At 41.4% G+C, this 21,814-nt stretch overlaps 1 protein-coding gene across 1 annotated transcript in view; it reads left to right on the top strand.

The window, feature by feature from the left end:
* The window catches only part of LOC117482355 (protein AF-17-like), a 30,955-nt gene that overhangs the window by 685 nt on the left and 8,456 nt on the right, over positions 1-21,814 (top strand). Inside the window, 14 exon segments of the mRNA XM_034130467.1 lie at positions 1,069-1,148; positions 1,254-1,308; positions 2,001-2,110; positions 11,367-11,470; positions 13,390-13,483; positions 13,888-13,995; positions 14,555-14,644; positions 14,717-14,864; positions 16,214-17,017; positions 17,401-17,600; positions 17,925-17,993; positions 17,995-18,043; positions 18,766-18,832; positions 19,141-19,289. Coding sequence (XP_033986358.1) covers positions 1,069-1,148; positions 1,254-1,308; positions 2,001-2,110; positions 11,367-11,470; positions 13,390-13,483; positions 13,888-13,995; positions 14,555-14,644; positions 14,717-14,864; positions 16,214-17,017; positions 17,401-17,600; positions 17,925-17,993; positions 17,995-18,043; positions 18,766-18,832; positions 19,141-19,289 — 2,127 coding nt within the window.

Here is a 21,814-nt window from a genome sequence, read left to right as displayed (position 1 = left end):
TGTGTTTCAGGTCCGCCGCTGTCTACGTGCGTGTTTGTGAGTGTGGGAGGGGTAGGTAGGCGTGCTGTTTGTTGTTTCCTCTCGGCACACATGATGAAACACACAGGGCCAGGCAGTGACACGAGCCTGGATGGCGCCTTGATGCCACTTCAGGTCCGTGCGCGTGCGTGTGTGTGCGTGGCTGTCTGGCCCGGTTGCCTTCACGACACACAGCGAGAGGCTTTTTTTTGTTGTTGCGACAAAACAGAGCCGGCAAGGCCCGCCAGTTTGGACATCATGTTACCTTGTGTCCACTCGCTTTGTTGCTCATATGAGACAACAAGAGCAGCAGTTAACTTCCAGCATCTCCTCTCTGAGCACAGAGGAACTCTGAGAGGCTGCTTCACTCTGCCCTCATCTGCAGCTTCATCTTCCCAAGTAAAGACGACTTTGTTCCTTAAAGTCAGCGAAAGTGCCATACAAATGTAGTAAATAAAGGTTATTAAGAGTTGTACACAGAAGGTTGAGCTGTGAGCTGTCTTTATTTTGTTAATGTATTACAATTTGAAAATATTAACTTAAAGTAGATATATTATATTATCTAAACAAGATGACAACATGGTACCCAAAGACACTTTTCATTTAGGCCTATAGTAAAAAAAAAGTCTAGAAAATGGTGAAGATAACGTAAAAGTAGGAATAATCCGTATATTAATAATGCTATATTGTTAATTGTATTAATATTGATAATAAATTGTAAGTAGATATTTTTATCAGACAAAGATGACAACAGCACTTACTGACAGGACAACACAATATGAGACATATTTTTTGTTATAATAATAATTAATAATACATTTAATTTAAAAAGGGCTTTTAGTTGTACTCAAAGACACTTTAAATGTATAGTATAAATTGTAGAAAATTGTAAACACAGACTCGTGAAACAAGAAATAAATCAGTATGTTATATCTGGTAAAATCATGTATGTTTAAAGAAAATCGCTGAGGACTATATAATAATAGTATCATTAACCTGTTCTCTTTTGGTGTGTGTGTGCGTGTGTGTGTGTGTGTGTGTCCACCCCAGCATGTTATGGCATTGTCCAGGTTCCCACCGGTCCGTGGTTCTGTCGGAAGTGTGAATCACAGGAGAGAGCGGCACGCGTGGTGAGTGTGCCAACGAACAACCAACACAAAATCACATCCATCCCATCCTCTTCACCTGTGGTTATAACGCCACACTCACAGTAAGTTGTGCTCTCTCCTGCACAGAGGTGTGAGCTGTGTCCCCACAAAGATGGAGCCCTCAAGAGGACGGACAGCGGAGGTAAATCTCACTCTCCTTTCCCAAGTTACACAGCATTTAGACAAAACAGCAGGACCACCTTCCCGCCTTAAATAGAGTGGTGCAGTGATGATGTATTTTTGTAGGCCGACCTGGAAGTCAGCATCGCAAGGGCACAAAGACAAAAAGCAATGGAGATTTTTCCATTGGATTTTGGAATGTTGCGGAAAATGTAATCTGTTGCAAACACATGTATGTGTAGGTTTGGTTCAGCAGGATACTCTCCACATATTAACAGCACTTTATTGATTTTTTAAGCTTAAATGCTAGTGCCTGAAATAAAAAAGCTAAGGTTAAGACATATTCCAACTACATCACTGTCACACGGCTGCACTAAGCTAAAGGCGGCTAATGTTTGACGTGATGACGTGAAGTCTCATTTAGCCGCCTGTTAGCAACCGCCGTTTTTATGACACATAGATGCTTCAGACGTTCACCAGTGGGGTAAATACTGACACATTTTATGTCGTAGAACAAAATATGAAAATCTCTTCTTATTTCAGACAACTAACCACAGACATTTAAAAAAAGGAAACCGGAAGTGGTATAAAAAATTATAACTCATTTCCAGGATTTTAGGACTCATTCCTGCACCACTCTATAGAATAAAAGCTGCAGATTTTCTCTTAATCCATAAGGAACATTAATATGTCCTTCATCTGATCTCTCACCAGGCTGGGCCCACGTTGTATGTGCGCTGTACATCCCTGAGGTGCAGTTTGCCAACGTCCTAACCATGGAGCCCATCATCCTGCAATACGTCCCTCATGACAGATACATCAAGGTACTTCCCAACTGCCAAATCCAGCAGTCATAACACCAGCTCTGGCAGAGCTTTACTATTTTACCTGATAGGCCTAGAGTAAAATGCTTTTGTTTGCTTAGAGTAGAGGTGAATAACTAACACTAGTGTGATTTTGGTGAGATTACGACCATCCTGGCCAAAGCTGACTTTGGGAAGGGAACAATTGTTACGACTTCATCAGTGTGTGGTGCTTTTTGAAAAAGATAGTTTGGGTTGTTTGAAGAGGGGTTGAATGAGGCACTAAGCTTTAGTCGGTGAACTATCTACAGTGGATACAAGTTTAGAGAAACAAATGTCCATGGGGGCCGCAGCTAAACATATTTTTGGCACCTAAAAAAAATCAATATCAGTCTAAGCATACACTATATTTAGATTTGCTGTCAGGCAGCCCTTTCCACCTGGGAACTGATGCTGTTATCTTTGATCTTGTAAAAGCCGCCAGACTCCATTGAAAAAAACCAATGATTTTACATCTTAGAACATAGGAGTTGCACGTTAGTCTTATATCAATTTTTTGATATGGATAAAATAAGTTTTGCTGCTGCTCCTGACTGTTTCCATTTCAACTGTGTACTACTGTAGTTAATATAGTACTGTTAATATGTTTTCAATCTAGTTAATCCCTAGATTTGTTTGACTAATTGTAGTGTCACTGTTATAGGGTTATGCTAATAGTTAATCAGTTGTGTTGAAAATACAATCCCAAATCTGAGAACTTTATTTTACAAAACACAATTTAATCAAAGGTGACTCAGAAAATATATAAAACCTGTATCCCAACATTTAACTTGACAAAAACAGCTGAAAGTCTAGTAATAAAATAAAATGACTGAAATATGTTGCAGTACGGAGTGTTTCATTCACTCACCGACAATCAATCATTAGCTCGATCAATTATTAGCACACTGCGGACTGGAGTAGAACCTGAAATTAGCATCTCTATGTAATGATTTGCAAATTGATTTCCAATCAGGAATTGTTTAAAAATTAACACATTTTGGAATTGTCCTCTGACACTAGAATCAAATCGGGAAGTACCGAAAGATTCACATCCCAAGTAACACGTTTGTATATGAGCAACAGAGAGGAGTGACTGCTAGTGGAGCGAATCAGCAGTAAAGACACCTAGAGCCAGTTATTAAACGTCTGCTTTTTCTAACCAAATGCTGTCACGTTATGAAAAGTGTTGCATCAAAAATTGCACCAAATGAGTTGAATGTTTGGCTTATGGATTTTTTTTATGTGGCCATAAAGATTCATATTTGCTTAAATGTTCTCTCTCGTACGTGAATACAGTAAGAACATTTTCTTATACATTTGCACAACTTGCAAATGTTTGCTAAATAATTATGTTATTTTACTTGATTATACGTACCAAAACTCAGCTTTCAAACAGTCATGTGCCAAGCCCCATTGATCCCATAGAGTGCAGTGCTGATAGCTGTGTTTGGGGGTCTAAATATATATAAAGACATAGAAAATGGAGGACAAAGTCCCTCAAAACAAAAATATAATGGGATATTTTTTTGTTATTACAAAATGAGTATGATGGGAGGCTTTCAGAATGTGGTAAGCCGTGTAAAATCGAGGAGACAACTTCTAAACCTTGTATTTACAAACCGCAACAAACAAATCCTTCTGATTCTGCCTTAACTTCAACTGGAACTACAACTGAAACCGTCAGTTGGTGTCAGTCCCTCCAAAATCTGAGCAGTCTTTGTTTTATGAAGCACTTTTTATAGTGTCAAAAATCCCCCAGAGAGAAATCCACCATAAAAGAAAAGCACAGTCTTCTCCAATGTCCCGACCAACAACAGTAGCTTCAACAAACCATGATGCAACACAGCTCAAAGACATCTGGGAAACAGCACTCCCAACCTCCACAGAGCCATGGCTCTCTCCACCTACACTCAGACCTAGATGTGGCAAGGTCGCGCTGCTCTCTGGGGGCTGTGGGAAGACTTTCTGGGAAACGTGGGAGCAGCTTCAGTAGAGATAGATGGGGCAGTACGTTTACCACAGTTCCTCACAAATCAAACTGTAATGTACTGTGTTTAAAAGTGATTCGTTTAAAGTGAATTATCCTGAAAGATGCCACTGGTAGCAGTCTTGTGTCATTGTGTTGTCTCCTGGGTTCTGTAGTGCTCGGAGTCTGTCTTTTTATTTTCTTCCTCCCAACCCCCATCCCCTCAGGAAGCCTTTTGCCTCCTGTCAGGTCATCATTGAAAATAAGAATTTGTTCTTAATTGATTTTCCTGGCTAAATAAAGGTTCTACTACTCTTCCTGAATTTGCTAAATTCAAATCATTAAGGAGCGAGTCAAACCAAAATCTATTAGAGCTTGTTACCTTGGGTGTGAGATTTTGTACACTGAACTAGATGTAACTAATCAAGAGTCATGTACATAGCATCATGAAACATAATATTAAACAGGGGAAGTATACACGTCTTCATGTAACGTATAATACAATTGATTGATTTACTTATTTTCATATCATGGATAGCTGCCCAACAGGTTTACAAAAATACACAAAATCACAGGTTGTTGTATCACCCATGGCCGTGTCTCAATTCAGGGGCTGCACGCTTCGGAGGCTGCATTTGTAGACCGCATACGTCACTTCCGCCGAAAGAAGGCTGTCCCAATTTTCTTTAAAGACGAGACTCCTCCGAATGCGGCCCACGAATGCAGCCTTCTTTTCCCGGATTTGGAGGATATATCTGATGTATCCTCCGCGGTCTACCATATCCCAGGGTGCAAAGCGCGCAGGGAAGAGTGAGTTTTTTTCAAATGAAATGGCGGTCCGGTCTCCCCAGCAGAGTGGATTTAAAAGCAGCAGCAAGCGGAGGAATCACTAATAAATGTGAGTATTGGGTTTTAACTTACTTTAAATTAACTAACGTCACACACGTCAATATAGTTATATATAGTAGTCACATAAGTTATACTTTATATTACATAAATAGACCAAAGTCAAAACATTTAGACCGGTATAGCCTACAGTACGGTGGGATTTATAAAAGGCTACCCTGATGTGTAGCTGCTGTTTGCTTTATTTATTTCTCTGACATGGTGCAATGTTTTACTGTTTATTAAACTTTGGGACAACATTACAACCTTTGTGTTCAGCTCATGCTGCTTTGAGGTAGGGCTAAAAGAAAAGCCTATTTTAAATATTTCCACCAGATTTGATCATCTTTTATTTAGGTTAAAGTTTATTTAATGTATCCTAATCCCATAATAATAAAACAATCAAAAATAGACAGCAGCCTTTTGCTTGATGTTAGTTTGTGCCGTGCTGTCAAAGGGATGCACGTGTGACTGTCATTTCATCTCTTTAGTTTTTAAAAACCAAAACAGTACATCATTTTTAAATGATCCTTTAAGGATTGTTTGTCTGAAATGCTTAGAGTTACATTTTGCTGTAATACTTTTGCAACCCTGTGTTTAATATGATTAATTCACTTTTTTATTTTTCTCTTGTTTTTCTCTGTAATTAGGACAATTCTGGAGAAATGGATCTGCTGGAGAAGGACCCCTAATCTGAAAAGTGCCCAGCGGATCATCAGGACAGAGCTGCCATCCACCTGGACACCCCGTGGTGCTGGAGAAAGACCCCTAATCTGAAAAGTGCCCAGCGGATCATCAGGACAGAGCTGCCATCCACCTGGACACCCCGTGGTGCTGGAGAAAGCAAAACGGCGATCAGGAACATCCTCCACCCAGACCTCTGCTTACTGCCGTCCTACAGACTTGTGTCTTAGTTTCAGAATTTGATTTTGTATGTGTCTTTTCTTTTAATAGATATTTAACGATTATAGCTTGAGTCTGTCCGATTCCCCAAACAGCTGCTTCTATAGAGTGGCGAAGTCACGCCCATCTACTTCCGGTCCATGGGACCTTATTTCGGAAAAATAATGTATTGAAGTCAATGGAGAGAGAAAACGTATCTTTTGATCCCGAAGGCATTGTGCCACGAATTACACATATGATGTTTGTCAATCTTAAAAAATTATTTCCATGTCAAAAAAGTCACAGTTTGTCGTAAAACTGTTGAAATATAAGACTATGAAAAATACGCAACTAGAAAGACTACAAATCCCAGAGTCGCGTAAATGATGTCACAATTGTTTTCCTCCACTAAGAGATAGCTAAGATCAGCGCCATATAGATAGAATCTATCTATATGGCGCTGGCTAAGATAAGATAACTTTAACAAGATGCCTGTGTGCTTAGTACCAGGTTGTTATCAAACCAGCAATGGGTCTTGCTCGTTCTTTTGCTTCCCGTCTGATGAAAGGACCAGGAGTGTCTTGATCAAGTTAGCTACCTAGCTAGTAGCTAGCACGTTAGTTAGCATTACAGCCATGTCATTTTTATTAGCCTTAACATGAAGTAACATTAAGTAACCCAAAATGTTAAACAGTAAGAGTAGTAGTCATATTTCGTGAACCCTTTGAAGAGTACTGTCACCGGTGTGATCATTCTATAATACACAATTTAAGCCCGGGGGAGAAATGCTCACGCTAACGGTAGCATCGGCGATCGGCGATCTTTTCTACTTCATGCTATCTGCACAAATGGTTGACATTAAAAAGACCAGGCAGTTCAGAGAGAATCAAAGGAAGGCAGGCAGGCAGCTTTGCATGACATTCTTCAGGACGTGTTTCATTGTGGTGATAGTGAGGGTAGTCAATCGTTTTGTTGACAAGACAGTAGTGACGGCCATCTTGGTGATGTGTGTTGTTGACCAGAGATGTAGTTCATTGAGCGTTTCACACAAACAAATGTGTTACTTCACAGTTTTACGACACATTTTATTTTTTTTGACTTGCAAAATTATCTTTTAAATTGACAAACATCATATGTGTAATTCGTGGCACAATTCAAACGGGATCGAAAGATAATCTTTCTCTCTCCATTGACTTCAATACATAATTTTTCCGAAATAAGGTCCCATGGAGGTCCACCGGAAGGGGAGGGACTTCGCCACTCTATATACTTGCTGCACATATAATACAAATAAACAACTCCATAAACACACTTTTCCTCTGTCTCAATGATGAAAGTTATCATAATAGAAGACATGAAGCTCTACTTTGTGATTAGATGAAAATACAAAATTAAATTAAAATAGTCATTGTTAAACACATTGTTTATTTCATTTACTGAGGTTTTAACCATTATTTACAACATGTGTACATAAGCAGAAAAATTAAGACTTATTTTAAATATGAAATAATATGATTAAATTACATCAGCTATATATAATGTACTTGTTATCTAACTAATGTAACATTACTGGGGGCTAAAGGAACAGCTTAATCTTATTTTCCTGGCCATGGTCCTCTTTATTTCATCGCCGTCGGTGATCTAAAAAAAATGGTTAAAGTAAAAAAGTAAAAGTAAAGTTTCTGGATCCTTTTCAGCTGAGTTAGCTTGTAAGCTAATTTGCTAGCAGGCTGCTGGAGCAGCGCGTATCACGTGACGTAAATACGAAGCGCTCCGTAGGCTAGACCGTCTAATTTCAGAGGCCACTCGGTCCAGCCTACCCGGTCTACGTGGGCTGGGTCCTCCGTGGACCGCGTAGGCTGCGTACTCCGAAGGATGCAGCCTCTGAATTGAGACACGGCCCATGTCTTCAAAGAAATATTCTTCAGGAAGGAGAAGTTTTTAGAGATCAAAATAAATCAAAACATTTGATTTATTATTACTCATGAATACATCTTTTATGTTTGTGTAGCCAGGACAATAATGTACAGAACACTTCTAATTTCATTGGTGATTACACTTTTTTAGAAAGTTTGGAAACCTTTTTGACCTCTGCATTTAACCCATCCTAGTATTTGGATGCAGTGGGAAGCTATTTTCACCATTTACACCTTTCCAAGTACAGCTCCTCACTCCCTTCCTTGGTCTGTTCGGGGAGTGGAACCAGCCACCTTTTGCTTCCCAAGCCAAGTCCCTACTGACTGAGCCACTGCCTCTAAAGTGGCTTTAAACTGGCTTTCTCTGGGCCAATGCTAACACTCCTTAATGCTAAACTTTTTGTTTCAAATATACCTAACATTAAGTCACAAAAATACTTACAGTATCTACTGACCATTATTCTTAGGAGAAACATGAGAAATCTCCCAAACTCCTGTATATAAAAAAAAAGTATTCTGTTCTGGAAAAAGAATGACAAATTGTTCAAATTGAATAAAGATTTTAACTCAAAGAATTTATGCACAATGTCCAAATAAAAATGTTCTCTAGTGAGTCAGTCTATTCATAAGCCGAAGCATTTGACATGTATGGCAGATGTTTGGATGAAAATAATTCATGATAAACGTATGCTGCTCACTGACTGAAAGGATAAAGAGACACTGACCTCACACAGAGCCACAGCATGCAAAGTAGGGCTGCATATGGAAAACAGGCTGAACCTGCTCTCCATTATTCAGTCTGCTTCTGTTCTCTCATATCTCCTTTTTTTTATGTTTTAAAGCAAACCACAAACAGTTACAGCTTTTACATGCACCTCTCTTGTTACTTTATGCACCTTTTATCTTGTCTGTGTAGTCTTTGATGTTCAGCAGACTCTTTGTGCCCAGCATGCACCACAGCAGAGGCCTGTACTACGAATCCAGTTCAACATACTATATGTTTGAGTTAGCTGGCTTACCTAATCCAAAACAAACGCGCTCTCGCTAAGCGGTCCTACGACGCTGGTTATCAACTCGGTAACTCAAGCCAGGGTTTCTCTGTCCGGCTGAGTGCGCGTTCACATGAAAGGGGCGGGGCTAGCAACATTTGACCAATCACAAACATGGAGAAGCGTACTGACAGCGCAGCGTCATACTTCCTGAATGAAAAGAAAACTATAATATTAGACATATGAAGAAGTTAAACTTTAAACATCCATGACTTAAACACTTTATCCAGGATAAAAGCCACATAGCTGCACCTGCAAGGTGAATACAGCTGGTAAAAGAAAAAGTGTTTGAATGCGTACATTAACAGGTTTATGATATCACTGCCCCGTCTAAGACACGAGTGGATTTGACTTTAATTACATTTGACTCAAGTGTTTCGTCAACTTAATGTGTTGCTTAAAATAATACTTCTGCATACAGTATGTGACACTGTGAGTGTTGCACGGCCAGATACGGCTCAAGAAGCTGACTCAGATAAGGAAATATATGATACATTATGATGTGATATGATATGAATGATAATGGGACACATCTACGTCTGCACTCACAGTGCCGCGGACTGTACTTAATGTTACTCTGATCCGGTTACTTATGTCGTGGCAGATATTTAAGTAAGCTTTCTTAACGCTAATGTTATAATAGTCAGATTGCTCTGAAGATGGGAGGTGATATTCTATTCATTTTCACGTTCACACAGTCAGTTGATTTTTGCCGGCCGTCTTTCCTGCAACGGCAGTTTTTCTGTATTTCCTCTATCCTGTAATATGACTTGATCGCTTTAAACTCCGCACACGGAGCTCTGATTGGTCAGCAGGCGGTGCTTTCACTGAGTTGATCTCTTATCCTGGAACCTAACCTGCTCCGGACCAGGCTAGCCGTTCAGCATAAGTTACCATGGAGATCTAGCCCGGTAAGAAGAGAACCAGCGTCGTCGGACCGGAAACCCAGAGTTTTCCCTGAAGTTAGCTCGCTAAGCGAAAATCCGGCTTCGTAGTACAGGCCTCAGGCCTCTGGTCTCTTTAAAGCAACGCACATTACAGGGAAATCAATATTTGACGCATGGACTCATTAGACCCGAGCAGCGAGTGGCCGACGTGCTGTGTGTGTGTGTGTGTGTGTGTGTGTGTGTGTGTGTGTGTGTGTGTGTGTGTGTGTGTGTGTGTGTGTGTGTGTGTGTGTGTGTGTGTGTGTGTGTGTGTGTGTGTGTGTGTGTGTGTGTGTGTGTGCGCGTGCGTGTGTGCCTGCATATAAATGTACACATGTGAGTGTTTGAGTGTCTGGTTTCATATTACTGTGTCAGCTACAGTAAATTGCATGCAGCTTTCCCCCCCCGCCAGAGCCATTCATCCACGTTTTGCTGCCCGCATTCCGAGACAGCGTTACAATGGGACAGTGAAAATTTGAGATGGCACTCTTCCCTTTCTTACACACTCGGGTAGTTACATCCCGGCTTTCATTACACTGCCCACATCCTCCGAGGGGAGCAGAGTGGGACGTGGGGAGCAGAGGAACAGAGGGACGGGGGGGGAGAAAAAGCCAACACACAGAGGGCTGCAGCAGAAAGGTAAAGAGCCCGCTGTTCCTTTGTCCCGCACCTGTTGCTAGGCCTCTCCTGCACCCCCCGCTCATTGGGGAGAAGCTGACGGAGAAGTACAAAGCTGTGTGTGTGGGTGTGCTTTTGTGGGTTTGTGTGTGATGCTTATATATTTTTCATGATTGCATATTTGCACATGATTGCAAGGAATCCCTCAAACCTTTAATACATTGTAATGCTTCAAAACCTTAATATGCTACTTATGTCCCTGTTTTTGTATTGCTGCTACACATTTTTAAACATGGTAGTGTACTTATTTTGTCTTTTTTTTATTTGTACTTATGTGTGCTTTTCTTCTCTATATTTTGTATAGCTTGCCTTTGTTTACCTGCTTTGCCGCTTTTGCTGTAACACTGTAACTGTCCCTGCTGTGGGACTAACGGAACTCTGATTCTGATTCTGCATCACTGAATCCTTTATTTCCAATATCATGCATGATTTTTTTTGGCTGCCTGAAACCATTCTACACCTAATTTATCAAAAATAGAAGAAAATGATAAGGAATGTGGGTGACAGGAATGTGGATATTAAAAGCATCATGATACAAAAAGCTCACACATGCTCCTCAGCGTCGGCGTTCTTTCTTCACAACATCCCCAAACATCTGGTCGACAGTTTTGCTGCACAAGGCGGCAAAACTGTGTTCTGTTTGAAATCCCCATCTGTTGTCGGACAAGAAAAACGTCCTAATGTTTTACAGTGTAGCTGCTGCTGGACTCACATTAAAGAGTGTTTCACTTCCCCTCACTACGACCACAATGGTTCACTTTAATAGTCATATAACATGTATGAGTTTGACCTGGTAACACTTTTCTGCACGAATCTGCAAGGGCGTGAACAAGCGTTGTTCATCTACAGTAGCACCTGTTATTAAAACTATGAATAAGTTAAATGTATCTGTTCCTACACCTCCTAATGTCTCCATCTTTGGCGCTTCACCAGACCTGCTACATCTGTGAGGACCACGGCAGGGAGAGCAAGGCGGCGTGCGGAGCCTGCATGACGTGCAACAGGCAGGGCTGCAGACAGGCCTTCCACGTCACCTGGTCAGTCTGACGCTGGGTTCATGCTTACATGGAAATTATAGTCCACAATATGGTGATATTTTTTCTGAAAATAACTGTGATCCTGATGACGAATTTTGAATGCCAAACTAGAAGTTAGCGTCACAAGAACTCCCTCGATAAAAAGCAATGGGATTTGTCCATTGCATTTTGGAACATTGTAGGGAAATAAGATCTGTGGCAAACACATGTTGATGATACTAACACGTTTGGTTCAGCAGGATAATCTGTACATATAAACACCACTTTATTTTTATAATTGTATTTAACCTTTATTTAACCAGATAAAAACATTGAGATAAAATCTCATTTTCAATGCTGACCTGGCCAAGAAGGCAGCAACGTTACACATAACACATAACACAAACATATAAAATACAGAGAACATAACTAAGAAAACAAAAGAGGAAAAAGCAGTCACTACATTGTGCACATTAGGACAGTAAGAAAAGTACACTACCTGTTACTGCAAGAGCAGCTGGTGGTGAGGACTTCAGACAACTTCAATTTAAAACATGATAGAGAGACAAGTGCCATCAGTTTAAGGCGTGATTGAAGGTCATTCCAAGACCAAGGACCATAATGAAAAAGACTCCTTTTTCCAGCCTCAGTCCGCACAGCAGGAACCTGGAACCGTATCCAGGCACTGGATCTGAGGTTGTAAGAGTCACAAACTGGGGCAAATCTGACACATATGATTTTTGAGGCATAAATGCAAGCACTAAAAGTAAAAAGCTTACGTTAGGCTATAAAGGAACTACATCACCACCGCTAAGCTAAAGGCGGTTAATATCGGCGTGGTGACGTTTAGCAGTCTCATTCAGACACTTGTTAGCAACAGCCGTCTTAGAAGCTTAGAATATTTACTGACGTGTTTTATATTGTAAATTAAAACGTGAAATTCTCTTAAGCTTGTCTTCACACAGATTTTATATCAGGCATGTAACCCAAAACATGTTTAAAAAACGTGACTTTGAGGCGAGGGAACCCGAAGTGACAAAATGCTAACTCATTTCCCGGTTTAAGGACTCATTCCTGCCTCACTCAACGTCATGACTAACTGACGCCAATATCTTCCAGGAATATAATACATTTTAACGTCAACTCAACTTAGCTTTGTTTATAAAGCACCTTCCATTCAAACATGCAGCCAACAATGAAATGTTGAAAATAAATAAAAGTCCATAAAATCATGTTTAGACCAATGATTAAAACTTTAAAACTTAGGATTTACCTTTAATCTTTAATTTACTTTACAAACGTTCTGCAAGAGCTTGCCTTTCTTATGTCCACAGACAGTGTGTTCCTCGAAAAACTAAATAAGACGTTTTTTCCAGCAAGGCAGTGTGCTTTAACTGAGACGTGACGTTCTTTTGGAACATGAGATTCAATCTGTTTTAGATACACATGATTGATTTGGCTTGTTTGCTGATGAAGTTAGTTTAAAAATAAAGAAGCCACCAGTCATCAGAAACTACGGTCTCACTCACTGTGTTTGCACTTCTTTTCCACTCTACCTCCATATCTCTTTAGATTCCTTTTTGTTTCCCTTTTTAAATGATTCCTGTCAAAACTCCAGGATAACATCCAGCCTTGAAGATTGTACATTTATGTGTAGAGAGAACTGACATTTGATTGAATCTGTCTTGCTGAGGTGACTCAGGCGACATGCCGTCGTCAGCGTGTGTGTGTGTGTGTGTGTGTGTGTGTGTGTGTGTGTGTGTGTGTGTGTGTGTGGTGTGTGTGTGTGTGTGTGTGTGTGTGTGTGTGTGTGTGTGTGTGTGTGTGTGTGTGTGTGTGTGTGTGTGTGTGTGTGTGTGTGTGTGTGTGTGTGTGTGTGTGTGTGCGTGTGTGCGTGTGCGTGCGTGTGTGTCACTCACCCTGTGCCTCCCTGTGTTCAGTGCTCAGATGGCAGGTCTGCTGTGTGAGGAGGAAGGCCCAGAAGCTGACAACGTGAAATATTGTGGCTACTGCAAGCACCACTACAACAAAATGGTGAGATGGAAAACAGTCTAAAGGCTGCACAAAACCTACTTTTATAATTTTCTAATCGATAGATTTATGATTCGAAAATTATAAAAGATGGGTAGACATGTGGAGATTATCCGACTAAACAAAACGTGATCCGTCTCTTAAATGTGTGTCAACCACAGACCTTATTTCAAGCTATTTTCCAAAATCCTATGGAGAAATTGCATTGCACTTTTGTCGAAGGAACCGGAAGAAGTTTACTTCCGGGTTTTAGGACGCGTCACTGCGGTTCTCTTATGGGTAGATTTCTCCCATGCTGTACAACAATTCTGATTAGCTCGGCTGACAGTTAGGGAAACAGCGTTCAAAGCGCACAGCAGATTTTTAGGTCTCGAGACAAATCACACTTTTTGTTTGTTTTCTTACAGCAGAAGAAGTTGCGCTCCAGTGAAAACACAAGCAGCTCCTTCAGTCATTCCAGGGGGCGCTCGAGCTCTCCTCCCCAGGACAAACACCATCACCACCGACAGAGGAAGGTTAGCACTAGGGATGATGGGTAACGTGTTTAGTACCAATGTTTGGAAATGAATATCTGGTCAGATTTCACATTTTGTAGCTATGTTGACACTTTCTGTGATCAGAAGGTTCCTGGTTTGAATTTTAAAAAGATTTCAATCATTATCAAGATAAATATAATAATACAAAATCTGGTACCCACTCCCGTCTACACCTTGTGAACCATGAAATACCTCTTCACCCAGTGCCCAAAGCTGGATTCAAAATAAAGGCATGAAGAGCTACTCAAATTAACTTAAATTATCAAATTGGATAATGACAAAATTACTATATAGAAAGTATTATAAATGAATGAACAGTTCCAGCTAGTTTACAGATGCAGTTCTTGTCTGACTGATTTATTTAAACACCATTAACATTTAAGAAAGTTGGCTTAATTTGTTAAAAGAAAAAAAATAGTTATACTTATTGGTATACCACCAATTTCGGCCCTGGTAATTGTTTGTAAGTGCATGTTCATGTACGAGTGGTGAGTGTAATAGTTTAACTCCTGAGCCCTATGTATTTCTGTGTTTTCAGAGTCATAAGGACAAGATGCATCAGAAAGAGCGCCACAAGAAGTCCTCTGACAGCCTGGGCTCCTCCGTGACCAGCAGCTCTATAGAAAAGGTACGAAGGCCAAACACAGGATGACACGCCAGGCACTTTGAACATCTCTAATGACCTGTGTGTTCTCTCCAGATATCCTCCAGTCACCACAGCACCAAGGACAGTGAGGGAAAGTGTAAGAAGCTGAGCTCACACAGTCACGTTCACCGCAGCAAGAAGACGGGAAGCATCGGCAAGAGCTGCTCCTCCTCCTCCTGCTCCTCCAGCCCCTTCAACACAGGTACGACAATCAATCAGAATAATGTTCATAGCAGATGTATCAATTACGGAAGTAGTGAGTTGCAGTCATACATGATTACATGTAGGTCCGAATCAATGAGTAAAATAAATAATGAATTCACGGATAATTTCTTTATGACGTGAACATTTTCTTTTCACAAATTTCTTACTGTTTTGCTTCAGTTTGTAGAACAAAACCAACACTTTGTTTGCATCACCTTTGCCTCTGGAAACTAATGCATTCATTACCATCTTCTGACATTTTATCAATTCAAATATTTATTCAGTTTTTATAAAATTACCAATTGACTTATTTAAAATAAATGGCTATTTTGATCGTTTTAACCCTGCAAACGGCACTTTTTGGTTTGCATTGTTGTCATAATCCAAGAAGTTCATCAGTAATATTGAATACTATTAAAGAGGCCCTATTGTACTTTTGTGCTTTTCTGTTTCCTGTAGTGTGTTCTATAGGTTTTTGTGCATGGAAATTGTCAGATGGAGTTTTTCTTGAAATAAAAGATGTGTGCTTGCTTGACTTATTTAACCAGCATCTCATGCTGCGTTCACACCGGACGCGATGCGATTTTTGGGGGCGGCGCGATTACATGTTAAGGATGCAGAGACGCGGAAAGACGCGAATTCGCTCCGACGGCGCTCATGAAGCGGTGGACGCGGCGAGAATCACGCGATTGAAGGGGGCCGCGTCAAACGCGAGATTTCAATTTTTTTCAACTTGAGCGTCAAATTCACGTGACGCGTTCTCGCGAAAGCCAATCAGCATTGGGATTCCCTCTGACGTCCTGCTGTTGATCAGTTGTAAAGATGGAAGAGATGATCGTTGTGGCTGTGAGTGGGTTCCCGGAGATTTACGATACAATGTCGTATATCTACCGGGACCGCAACAAAAAGGAGCTGGCTTGGAGGAGAATAAGAACCCAGACACTGCGTTTGTTGCTACGTTTGTAGGACTTCCACAGAAGGTACAAAGCAGCAATAGTTGTTATATCCTCCATAGTCAAGGACAGAAATAACCAAAACGATCTTGCATGGAAGTGTAAACAACCTCAACTGTCCGTCAACGGCGCGGCGCGTCAACGGTATGTCTGTTTTTAATGAAGCGATAAAACAAACTGCAAGCCGCGGTGAAACTTGAGCGATTGGAGCGAATATTCGCATCGCGTCCGGTGTGAACGCAGCATTAGTCGCTCAAAGTGAAGGGTGAAGGGTTTTTAACCAATAAACATCCTTTCCACATTTCAGATGCTTACTCTCTCCAACATCAAACATAAACATGTTTTAGCAGTGAGGTTCTTTAAATGTGACTAAAACTCTGTGTTTCTCCTGGAGGTGGCTCCCTGTCTTCCGCTCAGGACTTCCATCCGTTCTCATCATCCTCCCGCCTGGAGCGGGACCATGACCACGGGGGGGACGAGCACAGTGGGGAGGAGCGTAAGGAGCGCCATCGGAGGCCAGCGGTGCAGGAGGAGGAGGAGGACGATGAAAAAGAGGAGGGCAAAGAGGAGGAGGTAGAGGAGGAGGAGGACAGTAAATACCACAAGCCACCAGCTCTCACTCCAGCTGACGGCCCAATGGCAGGGTCACAGGGTCACGACCGGTCGGAGAACAACTCCAGCCCCTTCGAGAACAAGGTCACCATCTCCACCTTCGGCTCCATCATGCGCATCACCTCTTCCTCTGGGCTGGGCAGCAGTAGCAAGATCCGGAAGATCTCCTCGTCCGGGGACTACAAGCCCTCCAAGTCTCTGAGTAAGCTGAGCACGCCGCCCATCCTGGAGGAGGCAGTGCCAGAGGACAAAGCCCCGCCCCCGCAGCTGCCCAGAGAGCGCAGGCACCGCGGCAACAAGAAGAGCAGCCACGGGCCGGGGCGGCCGCGGGGCAGTAAGAACCGGGAGAGGAGGGAGGAGGAGCATCACCACCACCATCACCACACAGCGCCTCCTCCTCCTCCTCCTCTTCCTCCTCCAGCCTTAACCTCCCCGCTCTACCAGAGCCAGTCCTCCCTCCCTCACCCCGCCTTCCCCTCCACGCTGCCTCCCACAGCCGTCTCTTCTTCTTCTTCTTCTTCTTCTTGTTTCTCCTCCTCTGCCGCCGTTTTTTCCACGAGCCGTGGCAACTCTCTGCTCAGCTCCGGTGAGTCTCTGTGGGGGGGGGGGTGTGTGTGGTAGCCCTCAAGCTTCCTGTGTGTGTTACAGAAACAGTGTTGAAATGTTTCCATTACACATGTTCCATGTCAGCATCAGAGCAGCAGCCTATCTGTGCATCAGAACCTCAGTGTTTTATAATAACACAATGATACTGTTACTATGTTTTTCATACACAGGGTTTTCAAATTCACAACATTGTCCTCGATTGTGGTTTGTGTGTGTGCTAGATTTCCTGTCATACTTACACATTGATTTCCCGTGCACACTTACAGACTCAGTGCCATGTTTGTTAGTTCTTTTGGCGATCCTGAGATAAGAAAGTCAAAAATACCTTTGTTTTACCTCATTTTATCTTTCTGAATCCCTCAGGCATCTACTCCAGCCTCAAGGACCCCCTCACACTGGGCGGGGGTGTCTGCAGTACCCCTCTCTCTCTGGGTGGAGGGGTTTGTAGCCCCTCCTTGTCCCTGGGGGGGGGCATGTGTAGCACCCCTTTCTCCTCAGGACTCCTCACATCCCACATCTCCTCAATGTCCCTTCCATCAGTCAACGCTGTGTCAAACACACAGGTATTACAGCGGGGGGGGGGGGGGGGGTCTCTGTACCCAGTATAAGTACTGTTATATATTTATATATATATCTGCATCTCCATTTAGACCATGAAGAAATGTGTTCAGGTGTAACACATTTTAAATAATCCTTATCAAATATCTTAATATGTGTGCTTGTTAGTGCTGAAGCTATATTGAAAAGACTCTCTGACACTCTAAGGAGGCCCGAATAACTCTAAAATGAGATGTGATGACCCGTGTCTCAGATTTACAAAGAAAAGCCTTTTTTTTTTTTACCAACATCCTTTCCAGATTTCAGATGTTGATGTTCTCTGTCTCCAGGTCCCTCCAGGTTCCAGCACCTCCTACAGCCTGAGCTCCACCCAGCTGTTCTCCAGCTGTCTCTCCACCCCCCCCCACTCTGCCACCACTACTGACCCAAGCCCAGACCTCACTGCCAGGTGACACAAACACACATTTATTTGCATTTGTTAAGGAAACTGAAGCTATTTTCAGAAAAGCTTCTACAAGAAAAAACCCTCTGAGACAGATATTCTTACCTTTGTCAGAATCTGACAAACCTTTTTGAAATCAATATGTATTTACTGTATAGACCTACAGTTAAGGTACAAGAAAACAAAGTTAGTCAAGATGGAAGGCAGAAAACTTATACAAAAAATCCCTCCTCATTTATGTATTTTTATAACTACAAACTTTATTATAAATAAGTTTCAAAATATATTTAAAAAAATTCATGTCATGTATAGGGACTGAAATAATAAGAAAATACCAAAAAATCACAAAATAAAAATAAATAGTAGATATACAGTTATACAATCAAATCATTTTTAAAGATTAACAAAGACCTTGAAAGTATGTTTTTTATTCTATCAATGCATATTATTTGTTAATGAATGAAAGTCAATATTAGAATTGGTGAAGGACGTTTGGCTTCTGTTTGAGAGAGAATAAGGTTCTGTCCATACCATATATTCAATAAACTGTGTCATTTAATGGTTGTTCTATAAAGCTATCTACACAGTGTTAGTTTGCCTACATGCTGACTAAGTGTTTTGGGGGGTTATTAGGCATTTTGTGTTGGAACATTTTGTGCATCATCAGCGCTGTCACCACGTTTCATTAGAATTACAATAAATGTAATAACTCTTTGTCCCGTTCTCAGAGTCCGACCTTGATGACTGTCGTTTCCCGTGTCAGGGGAACTCGCCCAGAGAGAGTCTTTCCTCACAGTGAGTCTCATTTCATCGTTATAGCTATTTTAATGTTGATTCTTGTACGATACATGCTGTAACACTCCTGCAGAAAACGAGTCAGCAACACAGTCATCCATTATCACTCATCAATGACAAATATATTGGGATGATTTCCCTTTAATCAGACGAGTTTCTATTTCTGTTACTAGCATAAGAAAACTAACAGCTAGTTATTATCAAAGTAACTAGACAGAGATATTAACCCCAGCCACGGGGCCTTGTTGGTCATTTCCCAGCGATGACTTCTTACTCCTTGTTGGTTTAATCCTCCTCCCCCCCCCCAGGTCTCCTATGAGCTGTCTTCCTCTCCTGTTTGAGCAGAGGGACGGGCTGGGGGCCGCAGTCAGAGCCCGCCCTGAGAACGTCCCCCTCGCCAGCTCTCACATCGAGCTGCTGCTGGAGAAACACAGCAACGGAGAGATGGGAGTCAACAGTGAGTGAACAGCATTGGTACCAAGATAAAACTCAGGGTCACTAGATGAGTTATATTTTTGTAAAAAACCTGATACTTTCCTCCTCAGTTCAATCAATCAATCACATTGTATTTACACACTCCAATATCACAAATTACACATTTGTTTCAGGAGGCTCTACAGTGGTACACACCCTCTGTCGCAGCATACAAGACAAAACTAGAAAAGCAACACCAAAATGAAAAAAGGGAAAACCCTCTGGGAGGGCAACAGAGGAGGGATCTAAGGCAGACAGATGTGCAATAGATCCAGAAGGAAGTCAAAGATTTTCCAGGTGCCGCCAACATGCGGAGATCACAACTTGTGATCCAGACTTAACCTTTAATACAAGACTCTCATGCGCTTGAAATCCCTAGAATTACAGAATCTAAGAAGGAGAAATCACAACTAGTGGTCACTAACTTTGGCTAAGGGGTCTTAAGAAGCTTCAGTAGCTTCAGCCAAAGGTATTTGGAACTACTGCAAAACACGGTGCAGAATACCCTCTATAGCAGGGATGGGCAAATGGCGGCCCCCACCTCCTATTTTTGCGGCCCTCAGATACATTTATAAACAACGTAATTCATTTTTTTTTTTAAAACGTCCACTAGACTCCTAGTAGCTGCGTACATGATTTCAAATACCGCGAAATAATCTGTGACGCGTTTGTGTGTATTGTGTTTGTTTCCGGGGAAACACAAGAAACACCGGTTGTTGTTATGCCTGCTGTGACGTTAAGTTACCGCTTGTAATTATGCCTTTACGAGCTTCATAGTTGTATTTATCATCTGAATTTGGCGAAACAAGTTTAATATTCTAAAAACCAAGACTTTGTTTATTTGAAATCAGATGAAAACAAACTGTCACGGACCCTGCCGTGTTATCTATGATTACCAAACGCTTTTCGTTCATAATTTCAGCGGGAGGGAGGGGGAGCGGCGCTGAGGAACAGCAGAGTGTGGGTTGACAGGTGCCTGTGTTCATTCCCCTTATTGTGGAATAAGGGGAATGCAGAGACAGACTACAAGTGTCTTAGGTTCAAGTTAGACAACTAATGTCTGGGTTAGTGTTCATGACTTCATGTTTATGTCATCTTAATGGTTCATCTCAATGCACACACATTTTCCGTGCTTTCCAATAGTTTAAAATAGTTTTATTCCACTGTTAAATAACCTGTTCAATACAAACATGCCACTAGTAAACATTAAATAACATTTCTGTGAACTGATATTTGTTTAGTGAGCTTATTAGAGGATGCTCCCTGAAAGATTGTAAAATGTCAATGAAGATGTCAGACTTAGTATATTTGTTAATAATTACATACAATACATGGAATTTGTGTTCCAAGTGAATCTGCGGCCCCCTGGTGGCCAGTACATCAATTAGGTGGCCCCCACCACCATCCAAGTTGCCCATCCCTGCTCTATAGTGTGCACATGATCTCTCGTGAGAATGACCTGGTGCTATTTACAGATGATAGATGTGCTTCTAGACGCTGTTAGAAACAAAAGATAGCACAGCAAGAGACAGCATGCTGCAACAATATACAACACAGCTGTAACGGCTTAGATTCTTTATATGAGGAGTAATACAATACAGCATATTATCATGTTAGCTTTGTGTTTACGGAGGCTTTCCCCAGAGAGAGTGGCATCAAAGGAAACACCTACAGGACTTCAGGTAAAGATCACCTGAAGTCCTCATAGGGAATACAAATGACTGTTGTCTCATGATGATAATATAGAAAATACACATACTAGTGCAAACCTCGTAAGCAAATGAAAGAAAAGACAATAAACAAATACTATTGAATGTGATATACTGCTAAACCACTTTTATACAGTTGAGGTAGGAAAAAAAAATAATACGATACCAAATATTTCTATGATCCATATCAGTTTGTAAAAACCTTCGTCACCAATTATTCCCACAGTATTTGTTGATACAAAGCAGATACATAACATTTGAAAAATAGAACAGATAAAACATGTGATAACTATGTTTTGCTTTCTCTTGACCTTTGTCTTTCTCCACCCTGTGCTGTCATTATCTTTTTGTTTTCTTTTTATTTCAACATATTTTCGTTCTGTCTTACTAATGTTTCCTCTCCTAAACTCAGACTTGGCCTTTCTATGTTACTATCTTCCATCCTTAAACACCTTCCTCACATCTCTGGGCTCCAGGGAGAGTTCACTTTAAAGTGTTCAGAGTGTTAACTGCTGTTGCAGAAATGAGGGAGCAGCCTGTGTGTTCCTTCAGTCAGTGATGCAGGGCACGCTGCACCCACAGCTCCAGAGAAAATCCATTTCAAGCATTAACAGCAAGGGATTGAATTCCCCGTTGTGATGGCACTGCTGTAAAGGAACACCAGACACAGCTCCAGGAATCACCAGTTCATGTCCGCACTGTATTCCACATTGAAGAAGTCTATTTCTCAAGTGAACATATCTTATTGAAACATGGTGGAGTTTTAGTTTAAGAAGTATTGCATTTAATGCAGAATCAC

Source organism: Trematomus bernacchii, unplaced genomic scaffold, assembly GCF_902827165.1.
Source record: "Trematomus bernacchii unplaced genomic scaffold, fTreBer1.1, whole genome shotgun sequence".
Taxonomy (NCBI): Eukaryota; Metazoa; Chordata; class Actinopteri; order Perciformes; family Nototheniidae; genus Trematomus; species Trematomus bernacchii.
Note: the sequence above shows the minus strand (reverse complement) of the source record. Positions and strands in the feature narration are given on the sequence as shown.